Raw genomic sequence first — 9907 nt, 5'->3', positions numbered from 1 at the left:
AAGTGTTTGGCAAAACAACCCACCACACTTCCTACCTTGTCTACAGCTTACATAGTTCCCTCAGAGCTTCCTGGGACAGGCGGGGATGCTCCATGACCACACGTCTGGACTTGACTTTCCTTTTCTCTGGTTTTTGCAGCACTCTGGTATTTATGGTCATGTCTACCCTTTGGAGGTGATCACTGTCTTATTTGTCTTTGTTTTTCCTTCACTGCCTAGAATGGAGCCTTACTCAAAGAAGCTCAATAAATATTTCTGGAAAAAATTACTTTCTCTTTGTTCCAGCTAACTTTATTTGTTGCTATGTGGATCCAGGGAGCTGAGATACAGAAACTAATATGTGCTAAAGAAACTTAATTTATAGCCTCATGCATCTTAAAATGACAGGATTTGAAACACAGCTTCCTGTGTGATCCCTGAAGTATCAAGCAGAGAAGTAAAGTCCTCAGATTTCCTTCTCACATGTCTTTCTTTTACATCTGGGGTTCTTTCCTCTCATTTTATGACAGGTGGCTAGAGTGTGTCTAACAGTGAAAAATTAAATGCCTTTCAGCTTCTAGGCACTTACGATCCTTGGGGCAGATCCTGATTTTGTTGTTTTTTTAAAGGGGATGCTGTCAAGAGAAGAAAATGCTTATTTTCCATTTTTAAAGAACGTAATCTGATCTTCTAGGTTCTTATGATCCTTGGGGCAGATTCTGATTGATCTTTTTTTTTTTTTTTTTTGAGTGGGGATGCTGTCAAGAGAAAAAAATTGGCTATTTTCCATCTTTAGAGAAAGCATTCTGATCTTGGCCGAGTCTACAAAAATGCATTTTTTATTTGCTATAGGTTATCAAATTATAAAAGAACGTAGATACCAGAGAACAGATTCTAACCAGGACATATAAATAAAGTTTTGAAGATAGCAAGTCCTCCAGGTGGCTTTGGCAGTAAAGCAGAGGCCAGTCCTGGAAGAGATGAGGTTACTGGGCCATAGAGTTCACTGGGATGGGTGTGTGATTTGAAATACATCCCTGGGTATTGCATTTGACGAGAGAGGCCTTGTCCCCTTCTCCTTGACAGTTAGACTCAGGCACACACCAATTGCAGTTCCAAGTTATCTCTGCACAGTACCAGTGCCAATTCCCTGGGCTCAGACTCCCTTCCCAGCTTCTTTTACAAGGGAGCCTGTTTGGTGTTTGAATTCTGACTCTACTTTGCAGCCTTTTATTTCCACATCTGTAAAGTGGGGCTAATAACAGCACGTACCTAATGGGATTGTTCTGAGGATTAATGAAATAATAAATGTGCAAATACTTCATGGAATACCTAGCTTTTAGCAGGTACTCAATTAAGTATTAAGTTGTTATTTTTAGCATTATTATTATAGTAATTCTTAAGTCTTTAGTTGTGAATCTACACTTACAGAAAGCTACATGCCAACGGCTTCCATAGAGATTTATAACAATTTAACTTGTGATTTGTATAATCCAGTTCACATTTCTAGAAGAGGATTGAATTGGTAAAAGATTTTCTATCTCTTTGTGATACTGTAGTGAGCCATGGGAGGAATAAAACTCCCAATAAATCAAATTTTCCAACTATCTGGACTTGATGAGCAAATTGGCTCAGCCAAAAGGAAAACAAACCCAAGGCCCTTTAGTATTTGTTTGAATCCCCTAACTGTCTTTCCAAGCTTTTTTTTTTTTTTTTTTATAAAGTGAGGACAAGCATTAAAAACAACAACAACAACAACATTGTGGGAAGATTTTTTTTGCTTCTTTTATTCTTTGCTTTATTTTGCTTCTATTCTCTTTAGTTTTCTGCTTAAATGTCAATAAGTCCTAGAAGCTAAAGGTCACCATTGGGTTTCAATAGGAAACCCCGATGGGGACACATATTTTTCATTTGTATCAGAATGTGTTCTTGGAGTCAAATCAGGAAATCTTGGAGGCTGGGGAAGTCTTTTCTTTAAAGCTCTCTCCACTCATTGTTCTTTCCTCGTGGCTTTAATGAATTGCTTTGGCTTCTAACCACATGGACCAGATTGTGAAGAATGAAAGAAAATTAAGAACGAAGAACACTTAAGTTATTGATTTAGCTTGAGGGAATTTTTCTGAGATTTCTGACCCCACTCCCCCAAAACAATAATAATCCCAAACCCCAATGACACTCCATGTTTGGGGACATCCTTCAGCTTTTGGATCAGTACCAACCTTGTTAAGGAAATATCAGCCAATGCCGTCAGGGTCTTATATAGGGACCCCAGATTTCCACATTAGCTCATCATTTCATGATTTAGGGAGTCTAAAACAAAGTGCCTGAAGGCTGCTTTCTAAAAACCGTGGTTACTAAAGGATTTAATTGGAGAAAGACAGTTGTGTTTATTGATTTGGGACTCATACTTGCTGTGATCAGGGGTCTGTGGAAGCCTCCTAACTCTTCTCCTTACACTTTGTCTTACTGGCAGAGCTCCTGTGTTCCCTATCTAATCTTAAACACTAAGGTGGTATGAAATGTTCACTGAAAAACTGTTAAAAAAGGAGACATGTATGACCTGTTTTCTCTTGCCTACTGAAAGTGGAAAGATAGATGATATTTAATTTATTATATTATGATGGAGAAGAGCCCAGATTAGGAGCTGGGTGTTGCCTTCGAGGACCTGGAGTAGAATCAATGGGCATTTGCCAATTTCCACTGAAAATATTCAGAAAATTACTTGAAGATCCTCCTGGGAAACAATATAAGCAACTTTAAGGCTGACTAGCTGAGCCTGAGTGATTGATCGTTTTCACCTATTTGTTATTTTCTTTGTTGATAAAGTACTTTCCATACGTCTCCTCATTTAATGATTGTGATACCAAGTGACATTATTTTACTGGTAATTCATAGTAAGGTGAAGTGAAGTCTTAAGTTAAAATGTTCTCAAACAGATAGTTATGAAAGAATTTAGTATCTCACTGCCTCAAGATCTAGGTCTCTTCTCATCTGAGGGCTTCTCATCAAACTCTCGCTTTTATGGATCCTAAAAATCTCTAACAGGGCAATAACCTTTCAATCACAGTTAAAAATTTCCAGCAGGATAGTATTATGTCCTTCCCATCTTTTAAACTTTTTTAAAAAATTGATCTGATAACCCTTTTCAGTGTTCTGGAGGCATCTCCTCTTGCAAATGGGAAGAAAAGAATAGGTGATAATTTTTTTTTTTAATATTAAACCAGAAGTAACTCTAACAAACCATTAGATCTATTAGATAATTATTTGAGGGAGAGGTAGGGAGCTATAGGTTAATTATCCTGAAATTAGGTTATTTATTTTGGTGAATGTACTCTTACATTTAACTGATTTATAAATGACCACTTCCTAAAATAAACTAGATATCTTTAGTTAATTATCTTGGAGAATGTAACTGGAAGCACATGGCTCAAAGATAACCTTTTTTTCTTTTCTTTTCTTTCTCTCTTTCTTTCTTTCTTTCTTTCTTTCTTTCTTTCTTTCAGACAAACTCTTACTCTGTCTCCCTGGGTAGAGTGCTGTGGTGTCAGCCTAGCTCACAGCAGCCTCAGTCTCTTGTGCTCAAGCAATCCTCTTGCCTCAGCCTCTCAAGTAGTTGGAACTATAGGCACCCACCCTAATGACTGGCTAGTTTTTTCATTTTCAGTAGAGACTGAGTCTTGCTCTTGCTTATTCTGGTCTCAAATGTGTGTGCTCAAGCAATCCAACTGCCTTGGCCTCCTAGAGTACTAGGATTACAGGAGTGAGCCACTTGGCCAAAGATAAGCATTCTATGAGTGCTTCATTGATAGTTGGTTGAAGAAGGCATCAAATTATATAGGCTTTTATGATTTTGGGGGGATATAGGCTATTTCCTTCATCCTATGTAGGAATCAAAGCCTTTCAGGGCCTACTTTTCCATATTCTGGAGCAGATTCCAATCAGGTATTTTGGGAATCCTACCTCTGCTGATGGCTGTTCTCTTGAATTGCTGGAATGATGGATGGCTTACTTCCAATCTAAGCACATGTCTTTGTTAGGCTCCTTGGTTGTTGCTAAATGATGTTAACACCATGACCAACTTGATCTTTTACCTATGGCTCGTGTACTTAGCTAGCAAAACGGCATAGCAACTCTCCAGGTATTTTCTAAGAAGCTCAATCTTATGCTCATGGTCACATAGTATTTAGCACACGTGCAGTTGAGAGAAGTAAAAATTAAAATGTTTGGAGGACATATAGCTTCATTCATTCAAATAGCCTAAAATACATTCCTGGGTTTAATTGCATCAGCAGAGAATGAATACAGAAACTGAATTGTGTTTTGGGATGATATCCCTAGGGTTGTTACAAAACACAGCTCTAAAACCGTCATTTTATGCTTTTCATATCAAACAATGACTTCTGTGTGAGGATTTCTTAGAGAAATTAATGTCTGATCCAAGAACTAGCATAATAATAATTGTACCTTTCATGATATGCTAGTTTATTATTACCTAATAGGCTTTGTGGAATGAGGGCAATAGATAGGTGCTCCCTTTTCTGTTGAAGACGTGGCCCACCCGCAGCAGGGCTGTGGGGCGTTATGACAGCATTTTTATTATCTATCTTGACTCCAGTTCATCATCACTCTTGCTTCTGTGTTTTCTTCCACTCTATTTTACTTTTAAGTTTAAACCACTTTTCCTATTGTACATTCTAGAGTAATTGTTTCAGAAATGGTCTTATATGTAAATACGGTTCATGTCTGGAAATGTCTGTGTTTCCTTTTTGCACTTAACTGATTATTTTTGGCGTAAAATTCCAAGTTCTAAAACATTTCTCCTTAACACCGAAGTGTGTCATTTTAGTGTCTTCTTCCTTTTTGCTGATGAGAAATTTCATGTTGATTTGATTCTTGTGTCTTGGGCTAACCATTTTTTTTCCTTCTGGATGTTTTTATAATTTTCTGCTTGTTCTTGGGGCTCAAAATTTTATGAAGATCTGTGGGTCCATTTTTATTCATCCTATTGGTACTTGTTGGCCCTCTCCTTATGAAGAGTTATATCTTACTCTGGTAGAGAGAAATTTCCTTCTTATTATTTTCCCTTATCCATTGTTTATATTCTTCTCCTAAGTTTTCTCTTCACATTTTCCTCCTCTTTGTCATTTTAATATACATTTTAAGAGATTTTTTTTTTAATCTTCTCTTCCATTCTGTCCATCGTACCCTACAGTATGCCCATTGAATAATTTTAATTGCTGGGAACTCTTCCTTTTTTTCTGTTTTCTTTGCTCATATCAGCTATTTGTGCTTGGTGATGCCATGTCTTCTTAAATATCTTTGAGATTCTAATTAGAATTAAAAAGAAAAATCAATCCCTTTTCTCTACCTGTCTGATTCAGGATTACTCTTCCCCTTGTGTCCCTCTTTTTTGTGCTGTTGGTTTTCCTCAGATATCTGTATCTATGAAGGACTAGACAGATCAGTGCGGTTGTGAAGGCCTTTCTCCTCGCCAGGCCTCTCCCTTAAACAGAAGGGCCAGAGAGTGACCTGCTGACAGAGAGGCTTTTCTGTGGATTAGTCTGGCAGTCTGGTGATTTCCACCATCACCTTGGGAAGGCAGGTTTTCCAGAGGGCTGAGCCTGCTTTAGCTGCTGTGGGGGTCAGAGCAGTTTCTCTTGGAGACCCATCACGCACCTTGGCTTCCTCCTGTGGCATGTTGACTACTCTCTTTAGTGGGCAGAAGAGGGAGTGTGGGAGTGCCCAGCTGGCTTGATTATTATTTGATCACTCTGATGATGCTGTGTAAGTGAGGTGATCATATATATTAATTGGTCATCCAAATTGAGACAGTTTTGAGAGTGAAAGGGACTCTATTAATTATTTTGCCAAGATAATAGATGTAACTGGGATGGTCTCCCTATCTGTAAATGCACTGTCAACCTCGTGTTTACTTGGGGGCTGCTCTGGGGCACTCCTTTAATTCTGTTGGCTGGAGTTAATCATGGTTGCAATGACCCCATCTGCTTTCTATTTTATTTTCTAGGCTTTCTTCAAAATTTGTAAACCTCTGCTAGCCACTACTCTTGTTTTCTAGCCCTGTTATGTTTTTATTCTTTAAAACAATCCATATTTTCTGTCATTTCAGTGAGAGCTGAGAAGGAAGGGAGGGAAAAGGCATTCTTAGTTTGCCTTCTCAAACGTGAAGCTCTTCTACCCCTTTCACTCCATTTAAACCTACTGGTTTATGATAGTTTATCCATCCTATGTATCACTTCACTCCTTTTTGGAACTGAACAAACTCGGTGATAATTGTGCAGGATTCGACTTGCACTAGTAGGTCATAAACCTCTTGATGACACTTCCCTTTCATTCTAATATCTGGAAGTGTCCCATAATGCCTATAAGGTGTCAAGCATAAGATCATGGGCCCTCTGAGTCATTCTCAGTAGGAGTTGTTATGGGGGATTTGTTTTCAGCTTCCTCTTTTGCAGGATGTGATTTATGGCCAAGAGGGGTTTATATCCCCTCATACGTGATGGTAGCACTTGGAAGAAAATTAATCCCCACAGAGATAATTCAGGCCTCTCATAGTCAGGTTAAAGGTTTACAATTGTAGAGATTTAGAACCGAAGTCAAATTTTGCAGTTATTTTTTTTAGATAGAGTCTCCCTCTGTTGCCCAGACTAGAGTGCTGTGATGTCAGCTTCCCTCACAGCAAACTCAGACTCCTGGGTTCAAGCAATCCTCTTGCCTCAGCCTCCTGAGTAGCTGGGACTACAGGCATCAGCCACTATGCTTGGTTAATCTTTTTTTCTTTTTTTTTTTTCTGTTTTTAGTAGACACAGAATCTTGCTCTTGCTCAGGCTGGTCTCAAACTCCAGAGCTCAAGTGATCCTCCTGCCTCAGGTTCCCAGAGTGCTGGATTATAGGTGTGAGCCACTGTGCTCAGCTAAATTTTGCACAGCTTAATTGAAGGGATGTAAACTCTTCTGCCAGAATTAATCCACAAAGACTCAGTTAAGAAAGATAATAATTATTAGAAGTACAGAAGCAAAGATTTTGACTTATTAACAAGGATTTAGAAACAAAAGGAGGATTGCCTGGCTCTAATCAGGTCTTATGGCATAAAAGCAATCTGGATACCCAGAAGATCAAATCTGACCTTCTGTAGAAATTACTTGGCTTCTTTGGGAAAGGGCTAGTCCCAATCCTTGTGGAGTGTGGCTATGTGGAGACACTGGCCATAATGGTTCCTACATGGCTCATCAGGTCATGATTCTGGCAATTGGAGTGGGCAGAATTAGATACAGAGCTGTAGAATCCTCTTGGATACACTTCAGACAAATGTGAAATTTAAAAAAGATTATCATCTGAATGTGAGCAATGTACGCCAAAATCAATTAATATACACATTAGCATTTCTGATTTCTATTCACTGTTTAACTTAATCTATTAATATGAATTAGATGCAGCAAGCTAGTGGGCCAGGTTAACTAGTGAATATTAAATAATTATAACTGTTCCAGAAATATCCACCCTCTCAATAATATTCACTATTTTCTTACCAGCAGTTTTATTATTGCTGGGTAGAGCTATATAAATACATTATTTATTATTTAAACTTTTAAGTTCTCTTGCCCTCCTACGTACCATTTTGGGCTTTGGTAGCTTTGCTCTTTGTTGAGAAATCAGCAATGAAGAGAGGTGCTTTTACAGCCAGGGTTTGAAATGTTTCTTTCAGGTACGTGGTTGGATGAGAGGTTGCTTCCTGGTGGTTCTGAGTTTCAGAGTTATTCACGTTAGGAGCACGTCCACTCAGGTGGCATCAGCTGTTGATATCAGTTCATTGTTGTCCTTATCAGCAATTAGCTGAGCTAAACTGGAAAACAGGAACAATCATAGGGAACTGATTTTATTAGGTAGACAAGAAAGCAACTGCATAGGTGGATACCAAATAGACAAAACAGTCTCACATGGTAGAAACCCAAGTGTAACCAAAGGCAGGGTATCGTTTGTCAGGAGTACTCCTCAGAGCCTTGGGAGTTGAGGGGGCTGCAGAGACATTTAGATTGCTCCTAGACTTTTAGGAAAAATTAGTCAGTTCTTATAATCATGGTGCCTGGCATATGGGGGCAGGTGCTAAAATATATTCCTCTTTCCTTCTTTCCCTCTTTTGCTCCCTCATCTTTCTCATCTCCTTTTACTTCTAGCTCTTCTTGTCTTTACTTTTTTTTTTGCTCTTCCCTTCTCCAACCCTAACCTGTGCCTCCAAGTTAGTTTCCACCATCCAGTCTCCTTTCTTTGCGGTCATAGGTGTCTTGTGTAAACTCAGACTCTTATGCCAATACCTACACCTTTGCCACCTATCACTTACCCAGTTGGAGAACTGTGGGATTTAGGGAATCCTGGGTGAGATGGTTGTTTCACTTTTCTGGACGTCCGACATGGACATTTGGTGGTTACTTTGCTGACTTTGTTCCCTTAGATCTCATTATTTCATCATAAACCTTTGGTCAATTCTGATAGCACCTCTCCAGTAAACATGGAGCAAGAGCTTGTTACCCTTACTGCAAGACGTGCTATTACAGTGTTTTTGGGGTGCTGTCTTTTGTCCTCTGCAAATTTTTATTTCTGCACTGTCATAATCTTTGGGTTTGCTGTCTTTTTATATTGCTGTTTGCACTGGTGTTTGCATTCAGTTTCAGAAGAGATTTTGTTCTTTGGTCACTTCCAGCTAAAGGCAGATCTCAGTCTCCTGATCATGGGGTATTCCTCTTGAATACGTCTGGGTTGCTTACAAATATCACCTTTGGCTCTATGATCATAAGGTCAGTGACCTCGCTGGCTACTTCTGTGTGGTTTTATGTGACTATGCTATATTTTGTGGCTTTGTAGCAAAAGGAAAAGAAATTCTTCCCCAGGGTGCATTTGAATTTTAGTGGCTCTTTCTTTTTTAGGAACTACTGGAAATTAAGAGGAAGGGTCTTTGCGGAGCTGGAGAGAGGTAGAAATTGGAGACACATAATGTTTTGCTTTATGGCTAGCATCAGAAAGACAGTGAGAACACATTTCAGCTTTTTGTTTTGGGAATTTCCAACATTTGTTCCAACATTTAAACTGGAAAAAAACCAATGCCCTTCAAATTTCAAAGGAAAGAATTCTTGCAACCTTGACAACAATCAAAGTAACCTGAGTGATGTTATTTTAATGAGTTATATGTTTCTGTGGGCCTAAAATTTAATTTCATACCTGATTTCTCTTTCTCTTTAGAAGTGGAACGGAGAGTGAAAGCCAATGACCGGGAATATAATGAAAAGTTTCAGTACGCAGTGAGTAAAATAGCCATCCTATACACATGCTGGGGTAGGTCTCAGTGAGTAAAGCACCCATGGTATACCCATCAATATGCAATGAGTTAAACACCCCTCCCATGCACATGGTGGGGTAGGTCGCAGTGAGTAAAACACCCATGGTATACCTATCATTTTGCAGTTGGTTAAACACTCATCCTATATGCATGCTGGGGTAGGTCTTAACTTCAGGTACAGTGGGATTCATGTCTTCTAGAACTTTATGACCTCACTCAAAACTTCCTTTGTTGGCCCATTTTAATAGCAAGGTGCCATATGTTTCCATAAATACAGATCTTAGTCATGTTTACACACTTACTTCTCTCTTATTATACTGCTTCTAGGCATGGGGAGATAATAAAATATCTTCCTTCTGAAGAATTTATGCTTAGTTAATTTTCATGCCCACTTGGGTAGTAGAACTCACAGGAATAATGAAAATTGGCCTTTTTGGTTGTACTTGGTGATGGAAATAGTAATGGTCGATGAATGGCATTTGGAGTATTTCTTCTAAGCAACTCAGGAGGAGTGTGGAAAAGCATATGTAAGAGAGAATTCCCAGGTCCCAAATTATTCTATTTAGGTGAGAATGATTA

At 38.8% G+C, this 9907-nt stretch overlaps 1 protein-coding gene across 1 annotated transcript in view; it reads left to right on the top strand.

Annotated features, from left to right (window-relative positions):
* The window catches only part of ATP8B4 (ATPase phospholipid transporting 8B4 (putative)), a 240815-nt gene that overhangs the window by 29417 nt on the left and 201491 nt on the right, over positions 1-9907 (top strand). Inside the window, exon 3 of the mRNA XM_023509982.1 lies at positions 9232-9290. Coding sequence (XP_023365750.1) covers positions 9232-9290 — 59 coding nt within the window. The remainder of the gene's footprint in view (positions 1-9231; positions 9291-9907) is intronic.

Source organism: Otolemur garnettii, unplaced genomic scaffold, assembly GCF_000181295.1.
Source record: "Otolemur garnettii isolate 467f Iridium unplaced genomic scaffold, OtoGar3 scaffold00011, whole genome shotgun sequence".
Taxonomy (NCBI): Eukaryota; Metazoa; Chordata; class Mammalia; order Primates; family Galagidae; genus Otolemur; species Otolemur garnettii.
This window is presented reverse-complemented; position numbering and strand designations above follow the sequence as displayed.